This window comes from Lotus japonicus, chromosome 5, assembly GCF_012489685.1.
Source record: "Lotus japonicus ecotype B-129 chromosome 5, LjGifu_v1.2".
NCBI lineage: Eukaryota > Viridiplantae > Streptophyta > Magnoliopsida > Fabales > Fabaceae > Lotus > Lotus japonicus.
Window position 1 is genome coordinate 62,229,438 of NC_080045.1, and position 14,870 is coordinate 62,244,307.

Consider the following 14,870-nt stretch of genomic DNA (forward strand, 5'->3'; position numbering starts at 1 on the left):
AATTATACACACCTTAAGAAAGCTAAGAATCAGGTTTGGTGTTCCACTTGAACCCTTAATTACAAGAAACAAGAACCCTCTATGTGTTGAGGATGCCACAAGGATTATCAAACTTTGATAAGTTTGAAGAAGTTTGAAGAAGTTGGATGGCACTCATCCACTGCGATTAGTTGTTGATGGATTTAGACAACTTTAACTTAATCGCGTGGAATATAAGAGGAGGCGTTGGAGTCCGTGAACGTAGGAGGGTGAAGGATTTAATTCAAAATTTTCACCCATCCTTATTTGCTATTTGTGAGACACACTGTAAGTTTGAGAGAGTTGCTAATTTCTGGCAGCAGCAGGGATATGAATTGATTCACGAGGTGGAGGCGATGGGCCATAGGGGAGGGTTATGGGTGCTTGCAACAACTAACCGAACCTTTGCAGTCACTTTCCTAGAAGCGTTGGAGCAGACATTGTCAGTGGCAATCACTACGGCTAGACGGAGATGGGTGTGCACAACAATCTATGCAAGCCCTAATCCCAACAAGCGTATTGAGCTTTGGGCGCATCTCATAGAGCTACAACAGAGGGTCAATGATCTGTGGTTAGCTCTAGGGGATTGGAATGAGATATGTTCACTGTCAGAGGTTGTTGGCGGGGACTTCTCAACAACAAGGGCTTCTAATATGCTGAACATGTTGGAGGCCTGCAATTTTATTGATCTAGGGTTCATGGGCTCCAAATTCACTTGGGAACAACGAGTGAATGGACGGCGAGCAGTAGCAAAGCGGCTGGATAGGGCCCTTGGGGATGTAGCATGGAGGCTATGCTTTCCTGAGGCCTATGTAGAGCACTTGGCTCGTGTCTACTCAGATCATTCACCTTTGCTCCTCCGGTGTCATGCACCAACTGGGGATCGTGGGTGTCTCATCCTTCGTTTGAGAGCGTGGTAAACACGTCATGGAGAGCTCAAGATGGAAATCTGCAGGACAAGCTCCAGCGTGTGCAGGAGGCCGCGACGGAGTTTAACAAAACTGTGTTCGGAAACATCCATAGGCGGAAGCGTCGAGTAGAACGCCGCCTTCAGGGTATCCAACAGGAACAGGACTGGAGAGATTCAGAGTCTCTTGCTAGATTGGAGAGAGATCTGCAGAAGGAGTATGGGGATATACTATACCAGGAGGAGATGCTGTGGTTCCAAAAATCTAGAGAGAACTGGGTCAGATTTGGGGACCGGAACACTAAGTTTTTCCATGCACAAACAGTGGTGCGGAGGAAGAGAAATAAAATCCATGGCCTGTTTTTGGAGGATGGGAACTGGTGCACTAACTTGTTTTCTCTTGATGTTCAGGTTCGGCGAAATCGGATAATGGAGAACCAAACACCCGCTATCCCGATGGAGGAGAGAGACAAGTTGGTAGCCCCAGTTTCTTTGGAAGAAGTCAGGAGTGCAATCATGTCCATGAAGTCCTTCAAAGCACCTGGACCAGATGGCTTCCATGCCTATTTCTACAAACAGTATTGGCATATCCTGGGTGAAGATCTCCACCACATGGTTGCATCAGCTTTCCAGAATGGTGGAGCAAATCCGGAGCTCTTAGCAACACTTCTTGTTCTCATTCCTAAAGTGGACAACCCAACCAAACTGAAGGACTTGAGACCAATAAGCCTTTGTAATGTTTCTTATAAACTAATTACTAAAGTTCTTGTGAACAAGTTCAGGCCCCTACTTCACAAGCTCGTGAGCCCCCTACAAGGTAGCTTCATCCCGGGGAGAGGAACTAGGGATAATATAATCTTGGCTCAAGAGGTTATGCATACAATCCACACTAGGAAAACCGGAGGCGGGCTAGTTGCACTCAAAATTGACTTGGAGAAAGCTTATGATAGGGTTAATTGGGACTTCCTTCGGGCCACACTCTATGACTTTGGGTTTCCCCCAAGGACTGTAGACCTCATCATGTGGGGTGTGAGGACTCCGGCAGTGTCAGTGTTGTGGAACGGTTCGAAATTGCCCTCTTTTCCTCTTCAACGAGGGCTGCGCCAAGGAGATCCTCTATCACCTTATCTTTTTGTGCTTTGTATGGAGCGACTAGCGATTCAGATTCATAATTTAGTAGAGGAAGGAAAATGGCGGCCAGTGCGTGTGAGTAAGGATGGGGTTGGTATTTCTCACCTCTTCTTCGCCGACGACGTGCTTCTATTTTGCCAAGCATCCAAAGACCAACTTCGACTCATCAAGCACACTCTAGCAGACTTCTGTGAAGCGTCTGGCATGAAGGTTAACCTTGAGAAGTCAAGGATGCTTTTCTCGAAGGTTGTAGGTCAACGGAGGCAACGAGAATTGTCAGGGTTGGTTGGTATCTCACGAGCCAGCAACCTTGGCAAGTATCTTGGACTTCCTATCCTCCAAGGAAGGGTCAAGAGAGATCACCTTGCCACAATCATTGAAAAGGTAAATACAAGACTTGCTTCCTGGAAGAATAACCTTTTAAACAAGGCTGGAAGAGTTTGCTTGGCTAAGTCAATTTTATCTTCTCTACCGGTTCATGCTATGCAATCCCTTTGGTTACCTGATTCTGTGTGTAATCATGTGGATAAAATGGTGCGAAATTGTATTTGGGGAAAAGGAGGAAATGCACGCAGTTGGCATCTTGTGGCTTGGAAAGATGTAACACAATCAAAAGCTAAAGGGGGATTGGGCCTTAGGAGCGCCAGGAAAAATAATGAGGCACTGTTGGGAAAATTGGTTCATGGCTTCTTGAATGAGAAGGGGAAATTATGGGTGCAAGCTTTATCTCAAAAATATATTAAATCAGGATCAATATTGACGGAAGAATTGAGACCAGGGGGATCATATGTGTGGAGAGGAATTTTGAAAGCAAGGGACTCTGTTTCAGATGGGTTTGGCCCTAGACTTGGTGCAGGTTCCTCTTCCCTTTGGTATTCTAACTGGCTTGGCACAGGAAAAATTGCAAGCAGGATTCCTTTTGTGCACATCACGGATACAACACTAACTGTGGCTGACATTTGGCGTCAAGGTGCTTGGAATTTTGATAGACTATACACGTTGTTGCCCCAAGAAATCAGAGAGGAGATATCATCTGTGCAAATATCCAGCATACAAACAGGTGAGGATAGAATTCTATGGCGTGAAGCTAGCGACGGCATCTATTCAGCATCATCGGCTTATCAGTTTCTGAACGATGATGGTTTACCAGAAACCGGGTTTTGGAAGTTAATTTGGAAGGCCTCGACACCAGAGAAGGTGCGATTCTTTCTCTGGTTGGTGGGCAGAGATGCGCTACCCACAAATGCAAAACGACATCGCCATCACCTTGCTACCACGGCTTCTTGTATCAGATGTGGAGCGGCTGTTGAAGATGCAGAGCATGTGCTCCGCCGCTGCCCTGGTTCCGTCTGGGTTCGCGACCAATTGGGAAGGCTTCTACCATGGATTTCAGATTCTGCAACTTTCCGCCACTGGTTATTTGGTCACCTTCAGAATAGAGATAATACTCTGTTTTGCGCCATGGCATGGAATCTCTGGAAGTGGAGAAACTCTTTCGTGTTTGAGCAGGTTCCTTGACAGCCGGGTGATGTGATGCGACGCATTCATCTGGACACGGTTGAATTTCACAGGTTGGCCCAGGGCACGCAGCGATCAAATCCCATAGCATCCGACGGGATAAATTCTGTGATGTTGTATACTGACGGAAGCTGGAACCCCCAGGTAAATAGAATGGGGGGTGGAGGTGTACTTCTGGATGAAATTGGCCGCTGGATTTGTGGTTTCGCAGCAAGTTTAGGTGGCGGTGATGCTCTCAAGTCGGAACTCTTGGCAATGAAGAAGGGTCTGACGCATGTTTGGGAGATGGGAATTAAATCTGTTACTTGCTACACAGATTGCCTGGAAGCTCAGCAAATCATTACAAGCAATAAGGGCGTGGACACTTATTGGCACAAAGATGAGATTATTGCTATTCGAACATTGCTTAACAAGGAATGGAGAGTGTCTGTTAATTATGTACCCCGGGAACGGAACCAAGTTGCTGATGCCCTCGCCAAGCTCGCTGTTAATGAGAATTGGGATTGGAAGCTCTGGTCTCAACCACCACCAACAGTGATATCCCTGCTATGTCAGGACGTTTTTAGCTAGTTTCTTTTGTTTTGTTTGCTGTTTTCTTTCCTACTGTAACCAAAAAAAAAAGAGAAGACTCTCAAATCCTTGAATACTAGAAAATTCTATTTGCATTACTCAATAACTCTATCTTCTTAATTACATTAGTCTGGCATATATAGAATCTAAAATTAATTGAAAAGACACAACTATTATTAGACCAAATTATTCCAAATACAATAGTTGATCATAGAACATATTCTAGCTCCAAACTAAATAGCATGGTTAAGCTTAAAGACACAACTATTAGACCAAATTATTCCAAATACAATAGCTCCAAACGAAATAGCATGGTTAAGCTTAAATTTCAATCCGCTCTTGTATGGTCTACTGCCCAAATTCCTTAATTTGAATGTTTCTGACCCAAAACTCCTTCAAAAGCTCCATCTTTGGCCCAAATTAATGATGGTGAGGACATCTGGACATGATTAAGCTCAAAGTTCATATGGAGACTATTTTGTTTAGCTCAAGTATCCTGAATCCATTTAGTGTTTCTTTTACACTCTTTGTCATGTGTCTTTTAATTGGAACACTTGGAATTTGCTATGTGACATTTACGAGCTTGAATTAGTTTGTTCCGACCCTTGATTCACATTAATATAAGATCATAATCACAATTAGTAATTTATTAATCAATAGATTATGAAGGTGATTTTTTTTTTAGTTTAGAGGAGTGAAATCTTAAATTTCTCTATGACAAAATGTAATGTGTTTATGTAGTTGTTGGATAACTTGATATTAGTGTTTTGTTGATATGATTTTGTTCGCACAGTGTCAGGTTGGCATTTCATCAGCATTTCCTCACAAAGTTATCCATAATCGATCGCACATTGAGCACACCACCTCAGGATCCATGGCTGAATTTGGGCATCAAGCCAATCTTTTCCTGTGGCTGCCAAGCTAACAAGGAGTATTACGTTGACATGCTTCTGGAAAAGATGAACACCCCTGTCCTATATGATCTCCCACTCGAGGTTTCATATATGAAACAAAAAGCTAACCAACACTAGTATCATTATCATGTAATAAAAAAATGAGAACAAAAGATGGAGTATTTGACTATCTTAACAAAAAGTTAAGTGGACAAACTTGTACTCCCTCCGGTCCTATTTATAAGCATAAAAGAGAAGAAAAACCTTGGTCATTTTTATAAGAACCAAATGAAAGTTTGAGCTATATTAATTAATTTTTTCCAATGATGCCCTTATTAATTATAACTTGTAAAATGCGTCTCATTAATTATTCTCTTTCTTTCCCACTTTCCAACACTAATAACAAAGGGTAATTTTGGAAGTTTGTTTTGATTCAAGACAAATTTAATGCATTTTATCTAGTTTAACTACATTTCTTAAACTATGTGAATTTTTTTTTGCTGCTTATATATAGGACCGGAGGGAGTATTGTTTAAATTAAGATTCCATTTGGTCGGTACTTTGTCTCTAATAGGCCTCATCCATCGAAAAGTATTTCAATAATTTTATATTATTAGTTCTTAAGGCTTTTTTTTTAACTCTTTATTAGTTCTTAAGGCTACTTAGTAAAAGTAAATACTAAATACAATAAAATCATGAATATGAAATACTTACTAAATATAAAAAATTAAAATATAGTTAATTAAATATGTCAAACGGTATCAACTTCGTGAATATTACATAACTCTTTTAATTTAAAATAAAAACTCCCATTCCTCTCTTCCCCTAAAAAACAAGGTGCTTGCTGTGGTACCTTGACTCAATTCAAAGCGTGGTACCCAAAATGAGTTAAATTAGTAGTAAAAATTGTATATCTGTTAAAAGTTCGATTTTATTATATCATAGTAATGTAGTATTCCATTGTTAGAGACCTGAAATTTGTTTGTTGTGTTTTTTAACCTTTGTTATTCTGTCAAATATGGTCATTTGACGCGTATCGATACAACCATTGTTCATCTTCATTACTCGTCTATTTTTTCATTAAAAAGTAAATTCTATGGAATGAAGTTAATTGAAAAGTAAAATAAAATTTGAAAATGTAAAATTTACGTTGAACAACATAGTAATAATCTATTAAATAACTTATTGTGGGTATCACACCCAGAAAAATTTATGGGTACCACAGAATTTGCCAAAAAAACAAACCTCTAAAAAGTAGAGTTAAAATTCTTAAGAAATAAAATTCATATTAATCATTTCAAAAAAATTCATATTTATCAATGGAACCATTAATATATGTATGCTTACTATTCCAAAAAGCAAAACCACGGTAGGTTGCACCACCTCTATCGTAGTACGTTAGCACTAGATTCTACCTGAAAGCACTGTTTCTCACGTGGGACGACACAAGAGTGTCACGTGCAGTGAAACTCGAAGAAGTGTCGGTGGAGAATACACTTCTACAGAATCAGACTTTGAACAGAGGAAAACAGAAGAAAAGGTTGTCTGTAAATTTTGGAGGAATTTAGCATACACAAATAGAAGTTTGTGTAAGGTTACACAAGTGCCTTTTGACTTATGGTAGCAGGTTTAGCAGGTTTTAAAAAAAAATTCAAAAAACATAAATATTAGTACATTAGTTAATAAAGGATTAGGTTAATTATTCAATAGTTAAAAAAAAGGTTATTATTCAACATGTTCTTCCTTGCTATCAACATTGCTCTACCAGATCTTCCCTATCCAGAAACACAACCCCAGAAACATTTAAGTTCTTCTTCCTCCTCCATCACCCCACCACCCCAACCATCACCAATCATCAACATTTTCATCATACCCATTTCTCAATTTCTCCCATTTTAATCAAAAAATCTATTCTTTCATCATAATCATGTCTTAAAATATATGTTTTTAAACAAATTGAGAACATAACAAACAACTGATGTATAAGTATAATATACTCATTTCTCAATTTCAATTGCAGAAGAGGATTGAAGAAGAAGAGAATTGCAGAAAAGAGAAGATTCTATTCAATTCCAATTCCATTCCTCAAGCTTCAATTGTTCTTCGCCGCCAGTGCCACACTCTTCAACTTGCTCCCCAGAAACCCACTCACCTCCAACTACCATCGCAACCCACCCCCACCCCCTCCCCAGAAACCCAACTGCAACCCACCCCACCCTCACCCACAACCCCACCCGGAAACCCAACCGCAACCCACCCCACCCTCACCCCCAACCCAAATCAGAGATAAAGGTGAGATCTTTGAACCCCAGAACCCCAAAGCAAACCCCAGAATAAAAGTCCTTACCTTTCTTCAAGATCCATCATTTGGGGTTTAGATCTTTTCCTCTCAACTGGAAAAACCCCAACCCTGAAGATTAGATCACCTCCAGCCCATTATCCAGATCTGGGCAAGAAGCATATAAACTAGTTGCTCAGCGTCGACGACGGCGAAGAGAAAGATATCGTAGGATCGGTGGCGAACTCGTCGGATCTGTCTTCTTCCCCAGTTCATGAAGCAGGTGGGCATGAAGCAGGTGTGGCAGCCAAATTGATGAGGAGGAGGCTTCAATTTTGGTGAGGAACGAGAAAACCACAGAGAAAAAAACAATGGATGGCTTATGAGAATAAAAGTCCATCTTTATTTTTTAGGATTTTTATCTCTAATAAATGTTGATTTTCACCCTCTTTGTTCTTAAAAAAAAATCATACCGGTCTTGGAGATTGTAATTTTGATTATGGAGAAATAATTGACTTAGTATTTTTTAATGTAAATGTTAATTACTGTTTTAATGATTATTAATAAATATGTTTTTTGATTTTTTTTTAAAACTTATTATAGTAGATCAAAAGCATGGTGTGTAACTATGCACAAGTTTTTACTTGTGCATACTAAATTTTTCCGTAAATTTTGCTTAGATTTTAGTACCTTACTTGATGTATTCGATGCACGCCATGTGTCCCTTCTTTTCTTTTTTTTTCGCCATTTCTCTAATTCACATATTTATCAATTTTTTTTTCAAAGGTTCAAAGTTCATTCAATACCCAAAGGGTTTGCCTAACGGTAAAATGGTAAGTAATGTTACAATGGGTGGAGGTGGTGAGCTGAGTGGGTGGAGGATCGGAGCTATATGATATTTCAATACTATATATGAAATATTTGTAAATACTAAATAACCATGTTTTTATATTTAAGTTATTTTAAAAAAATTGAAATCACAATTATTAAACAGATATTTTTCAAATACTTTAAATTATTTTTTATTTTATATTCGAAGAAGATGCTTAGATTAATGCTAATATAGCAACCAAACAACAATTACATCAATAATGTAATGAGAAGCTAGCACAAGTGAGTAATTCACAATGCATATTACAATCCAAAATATGCTTGCTCACTAAATTACAATTAACAAGATTACAAAATAAAAACAAAGCATACACATAAAGAAAACCAGCTAGTTCAATTCCTCCATCAATTTGATCTAAAGACTAAACCTATGAGGTAATTCTGACTAATTTTCAAAGATTCATTTCTTCACTTTGTTAGAGTCATATTTATAGGATTTAGGAAGCTCTGTCAGATCTTTTGTAAGGGAAATTAGTGACAACATAAACCATTCAACCGCATCAATTTGATTGAAACTAAAATTCAGGAGAAGAGACAACAAGAATATATGTGGTGGAAAACTAAATGCATGAGTGATAACGAGAAAAATTAAGTAGATTATGAGAAGTGGGAGAGAATTAGGGTGAAAGGTGGTTTGTGGAGAATGAAAATTAGGGCTGGAGTCCCTCATTTTCCAAGAAAAGGGTAGGTCTTGCCCATAATTTCTTGTGGTCATACACTTGCAGGAAGTCACTTTCTAGTTTCCCTATCTGATTCTAAGGCAACTTTTTCATGCTTTCAATCACACAAACCATTTATGAGGCTTATTGGACTTAACGACGACCTCCAAAGATTCATATATCATAAAGAGAAGTGAAGGAAAAGGGGGAAAAATACTCTTCCAAATAGCATGCAGTTTATAAGATACAATATACTTCTTAAAGAAGAAAGGAAAAAAATGGCAGATATATTAGTTGCCTGCTTAATAGAGGTATTGATATACTACGAAAATACATGCATTTAATGGAACTATAAAAAAGTAATGTCATCAAAATGAAATTTTACCTGAAGTGATAGAGACCAGAATGTCCCAGTTCTAATAAGTACGTGGCCTTTCTTTTAAACAAGTTATTTAGAATAAATAAAAAATTAATTACACTTTTAATCTCCCTATTATCATAATTGTGCAAACTAGGTCCCATTGTTTGGACTTGACCCACTGATCTTTCCCTTTAAAGTTTAGAAAGAAATGATGTAGGCTTTCACGGTCAGTACATGCCAACAAGATCATACAAGAACTTTTTTTTGACGGAGATTATACAAGAACATATTAATGTGTACCAGCAGCAATATTATTATATAATTATAGGAAAAATGGGTAAAGAAAAAAAAGAGTAAGCACACGTGGTTTGACTGAATGAGCACCATGGTGAAACTCAATTGAAGCGTGGCAAGATGAAACTTGAACGTTCAGAGTTGTGTGCCTCGTAGAAATTAGGCTAAAAAAGTATTTTTGGTCCTTAATGTTTCAAGTTTGTGTAAATTCTGCCCCTACTCTATTTTTGTCGACATTTCTATCCATCATGTTTTCAAACAGTGCACCGTCTACCCTTCCGTCAGTCAGGCTTTCTCAGGAGAGGTTCCTGAGTGGATTGGAGAGATGAAGAGAAGTATATGAAGTTGATGATGATCAAGGAAATGATATAAATTAAATTTGCTTGATGTATATATCAATTATGTATGTAACTGAATTGGGTAAATGCATATTTTGTTACTTACAAGTCTTGAGTTTGAATCTCTCATACCCCATTTTTTCAATTTCACTTGTAATTTCCACGTGGCAGATCAGAAAAATATTTTAAAAAAAGCCAAATCAGCTCATACCGTTAGTTTTTTAATGTTTGACTAACGAAGGGGTAGACGGTGCACTGTTTGAAAACATGAGGGGTAGAAACATCGACAAAAATAGAGTAGGAGTAGAATTTGCACAAACTTAAAATATCAGGGGCCAAAAGTAATTTTTAGCCTAAAAATTAACTGCATTAACTCACTATGATTAGAGAACCCTCATGATTATCCTTATCACGCAAATTTCAAGATATTGACACGTGTCGTCCAGTTAACCCCCCAGACTCAGCATCTTTATCCTACAACACAACACACCTAAACACATGTTCGTTTTTCAGACAAACCCAGATTTCCACTTCAAGATTTTTAACCCTTTCGGAAAAGAATGCTTCGCCTTTGGCGGCTTTCTTTGTTCCCTCCCCTTACCCTTTTTTCTTAAATTTTGTTGAAAAGAAAAGAACAAAATAAAGAATAATTTGAGTCAAATCGCTCTTAATTATAGGATGGTGTTTATTTTATGCACAATCATTAGGAATGGCTAATTTAGAAATAAATAATTATTGACACAATACTTACAAAGTCTATAGTAAAGAGTTAAAGATTTAGTCCAAAGTTTGATCTATGAGGGTGCATAAAAAAACATTTGTTATTAGAGTTCTACTCATCTAACATGATTGTAAAGTTTCGGAAAATTATAATATCATGACTACAAATTATGAAGATAGTAAGATCTTTTTGGAAAATAAAAGTCTACTGCAAAATTAAACTTCTTAACCAACTAGTATAGGTTTTGAATATAAAATAATTTGTTAGGAGTATCTTGCTGACTTAATATGATCACATGATATCGAGCAATTAATCTCATGACTTTCGGTGGTATGATATATTAGGAAAGAAATGATTATTAATAAAGAGTATAGTAGCAGTATATATCAAAATCAAAGTCACAGGCTGCCAGCATAGTTAGCTGGCCACTCGTTTTTATATTCATTCTGATTTTGATTTTCTTCCAACATTTTCTCTTTCTTCTTCTTCTTCTTCACCGATTCCTCCACAACAACTGCAAGAGGCAGACAGAGAGAGAGAGAGAAAAAAAAACCAATTCCTGCTTCATTCATTATTGGACTTGTTTTTCTCTCTGGATTTTGACATCACTTCCTCTCATTTACCCTTCATCAGATTCTTTTTCCTTTCTTATCTTTCTCTATTTGCGCCAGAAAATTCTCTCATCTCCACATTTTGCTGCAAACATCAGTGCTTTCAGCTTTTGCAGGTTCATCTTTTGTTTTTTACCTGTTTTTTTCTTCATTCAGATGAGAGTTGTGTGAAAGTGAAAGCTCTTATATCTCCGGTCACCGGCACCGGCGATCTCTGTTTTGGTTTTTGCCGTGAAGACTAAGATTTGGAGGGTTAAAGGGTTGGTGTTTTTCTTCAGGCAAACGCCACTGATTCTTCTACCATAGAGGAAAAAGTAAAAGTTGAAGTTTCTCTGTTTTTCTCTGTTTCTCTCTTGTGTGAGAAAGATAAAGGTTCTCTTCTTTTGCTTGGGTTTTGGTTTTTTCCGTGTTTGTGTCTCTTTTCCTACGCGTGGCTGTGGGGATTTGGCTCCTGAATGTCTGGGTCAGAGGGCTGAGATTTCTGTCACAGAATCAAAAGTTCTCTGAGATCTAAGGCTCTGTTTCTCTCTGTCTCTCTCTGGTTTTGGATTCACGCAACAACAGCTTTTTGTTGCAGAGTTTTGTGAAAGAGAAAGAGTGACAAGATGATGAAGATGAGGAGCATGGGAAACGGGGTTTCAACCATGAATAGTGGAAGAAGCTCCGGTGGTTCAGGAACTGAGGTAAGAGCCATGGAATGGGAGATGAGACCAGGAGGAATGTTGGTTCAGCGCAGAACCGATGACTCCGATCGGAGCACCGTGCCGCCGCCACCGACAATTCGAGTTCGGGTTAAATATGGTTCAATCTACCATGAAGTCAACATTAGTTCACAAGCTACATTTGGTAACAACAAAAAATCTTTAGTTTTTCAATTTCATAGTTCATTTTCTTTTTCAAGTGAATGCTCAATTTCGTGAAAGTGTCAGTCAAGTTAGTCCATAGAAAAAGGAAATACTCTCGCCGTCTCCAATTGTGTCAATTGTCAGTCAGATTAGTCCATTTGACACATTCAGCGAGAGGAAGGTATTTTCTTCTTCTAGGGACTAATTTATCGTTGTTTACACTTTCGATGAAAAAAATTGAGCATTCACTCTTTCTTTTTCTGTTTGTTATTGTTTTTAGTCTATTATTTCCCTAAGTGATGGTTTTGTTCTTGTAGGGGAATTGAAGAAAATGCTGTCTGGGCCAACTGGGTTGCACCACCAAGACCAAAAGCTATTTTTCAAAGACAAGGAAAGAGATTCAAAGGCGTTTCTTGACATGGTAGGAGTCAAAGACAAATCCAAGCTAGTGCTGATAGAGGACCCTATTAGTCAAGAGAAGAGGTATTTGGAAATGAGGAAAACTGCAAAGATGGAGAAAGCTGCAAAATCTATCTCTGAAATCAGCTTGGAGGTAGATAGGCTTGCAGGGCAGGTACCTATTTTTAATTTTCCTCTTAAATTCAGCATATTTGATTTTGAATAAGGTGGGATGATTGTAATAAATGCTTGAATTGTTAGATGCTGATAGTGATGACTGATGAGTGATTTGAATTGCTTAGGTATCTGCTCTTGAATCAATAATTAGCAAGGGTGGGAAAGTTGTGGAGACAGATGTGCTTAGGTTGATTGAGCTATTGATGAATCAACTGCTTAAATTGGATGGTATAATGGCTGATGGGGATATTAAATTGCAAAGGAAAATACAGGTACAGTTTTTAAATCCTTTCTCTTGTGTCACTTTCAAGATCAGTTAGTCTATGTTTGGATACATGGTGAAAATTAAGGTGGACAACCACAAAAGTTGAGAGAAGTTGCTTCTGTCTATCGTGAATTTTGTTCACCGTGTATCTAAACATGCATTTAAGTGGATATACATTCTTGGTTCTTATGTTAGTTAATCATTTTGAAGGTGAAAAGAGTTCAAAAGTATGTTGAAACCCTTGATATCTTGAAAGTTAAGAATTCTATGGCTAAAACCAATGGAGGTCATGCCCAAATGAAACCTCAACAAAAGCATTTAAATGGGAAGAGACTAGCAACAATTCAAGAGCAACCACAAAGTGTGTCAAATGGACATCATAGATTACAACAAAATGTGGAGCAACAACAAAGGGACTCAAACGGAAATTCAAACTCAGAAGTTGTAGTAACAACAAAATGGGAGACATTTGATTCTCTCCCACCATTGATTCCAGTTACTTCCACATCTTCATCATCCACATCCAGCTCAGTGATGACCAATAATTCAGTTCATCCCAAATTCAATTGGGAATTCTTCGACTAAATAGCACACCACGTGTTTGTAAAATTGTGTGGATGTGATTTGTTTAATTTTCCACTTGTGAGTGCTATTATATCATATGTTATACATTCTTTTCTGTATTTAGATTTGTTTAGCAACCCCTTTACTCTGTCATTTACTTCACCCGGAATAAAGGGGGTTGCTATGATCGATAGTGATTATCATAAAATAGTTCCCTTTTTTTTATAAACAAAATTGATGTCGACCAAATTCATTTACCAAATTTGTGGTCTTAATATTATATATATTAATCTTTTTTACCTAATGTATACATAGTTTCACTTTCACCTGAGGTAGTTGCTGTTGGGACTCCAGAATTCCATTTTAAATAATTGCTTTAGCTCCATCCATAATGGTGAAAGCAGGGCAATCATTTCTTCAACTTCTTCTTCTAGGTGCAGTAGCAGTGTTTGATGAAACATTATTAATTTTTGGTACCTTGCTTCATGTGGGGGCTACAAACTGACAAAAAGATTGGTACTCTATTAAAGTGTTTTATTTCCTATAGTGAAATAAGAATAAACTTCTGCATATTAAATATGCTCGCCTAAAAATTAGAGTGCGTGTACAAAAGAAAATGCCTTATCAAAAGAAAAAAAGTACATAAAAAATGATCTGATATATTTTTTTATGGTAGATAGGAGTATGTGTATAGTGATTAGCAAGTAACATGCATAATATATGTTTGTTGTATGCCTAATATGTGTATATACTAGTAACATTTTTGATATTTTTACCAGTCAATAAAGCAACGAGTCCTTCTAATGACAAGAAGACAAGTTTGCAAAGTAGTGGAAAGCAGAGTAGATGATAATCATGGATTAGATTTAACTAATTATGAGCTGGCAGGTTTGGTAATTCTGGATTTTGATTTAGTCCTCAAGTAAAGGCTATGATAGCTATTAGCTTCTGCTAAGAGCCTAAGAATGGAACCGCGTTATAATAATGCACGTAATGATGAAGCAGATAATGAAATTAAATGTCCCAGGCATTTCTACTTTGCTTCTAGAAATTGATCATAATGAATAAAATCAGAAGAGAGCAATATACTCCTTGAAGAATGCCATAATTTGTAGTTCAAAATAAATATGATTAAAGTGGTAACAAAGTACAACAGATTCATAACCCTAGCTATAAACTTGATTTCTAGAGCATCAACGTGCCATACCATTGAAATTGCGGTTGAGTACTTTTTCACCGTTGGATTTTCTAGGTTAGATCTGTGGCTGAAAAAGTCAGCGCATAATAATTTATGCAATAAAAGTCTTTTGATTATACAACTATTGATTCAAGGGTGTAATAGGAAGACTATTATCAGATTGCAATTCAGTTATGAATTAGATTGACCAGATTGCAATTCAATTATGAATTAAATTGACGGAAACAAAGGA

At 37.5% G+C, this 14,870-nt stretch overlaps 2 protein-coding genes across 2 annotated transcripts; both read left to right on the forward strand.

Annotated features, from left to right (window-relative positions):
• Positions 1-176: 176 nt before the first annotated feature.
• Positions 177-4,144, forward strand: LOC130719949 (uncharacterized). Its single transcript, XM_057570539.1, has 3 exons — positions 177-934; positions 1,042-3,565; positions 3,719-4,144. Exons 1-3 carry the CDS (start codon positions 177-179, stop codon positions 4,142-4,144), a joined length of 3,708 nt encoding a protein of 1,235 aa, XP_057426522.1.
• A 6,843-nt stretch (positions 4,145-10,987) lies between these two features.
• On the forward strand, positions 10,988-13,771 carry LOC130717839 (BAG family molecular chaperone regulator 1-like). Its single transcript, XM_057568214.1, has 4 exons — positions 10,988-12,036; positions 12,353-12,609; positions 12,737-12,883; positions 13,087-13,771. Exons 1-4 carry the CDS (start codon positions 11,796-11,798, stop codon positions 13,459-13,461), a joined length of 1,020 nt encoding a protein of 339 aa, XP_057424197.1. The 5' UTR covers positions 10,988-11,795; the 3' UTR covers positions 13,462-13,771.
• The last annotated feature ends 1,099 nt before the right edge of the window (positions 13,772-14,870 follow it).

What these genes read in the sequence shown, in the direction of transcription:
- LOC130717839 (XM_057568214.1), top strand. Translation starts at nt 11,796, where the DNA reads ATGATGAAGATGAGGAGCATGGGAAACGGGGTTTCAACCATGAATAGT. An exon ending in TAGTTCACAAGCTACATTTG is followed by an intron (nt 12,037 to 12,352) that starts GTAACAACAAAA and finishes TTGTTCTTGTAG; the next exon opens with GGGAATTGAAGAAAATGCTG. An exon ending in AATTGCAAAGGAAAATACAG is followed by an intron (nt 12,884 to 13,086) that starts GTACAGTTTTTA and finishes ATCATTTTGAAG; the next exon opens with GTGAAAAGAGTTCAAAAGTA.
- LOC130719949 (XM_057570539.1), top strand. Translation starts at nt 177, where the DNA reads ATGGATTTAGACAACTTTAACTTAATCGCGTGGAATATAAGAGGAGGC. An exon ending in ATCCTTCGTTTGAGAGCGTG is followed by an intron (nt 935 to 1,041) that starts GTAAACACGTCA and finishes AAACATCCATAG; the next exon opens with GCGGAAGCGTCGAGTAGAAC. An exon ending in ACTCTTTCGTGTTTGAGCAG is followed by an intron (nt 3,566 to 3,718) that starts GTTCCTTGACAG and finishes TGGAACCCCCAG; the next exon opens with GTAAATAGAATGGGGGGTGG.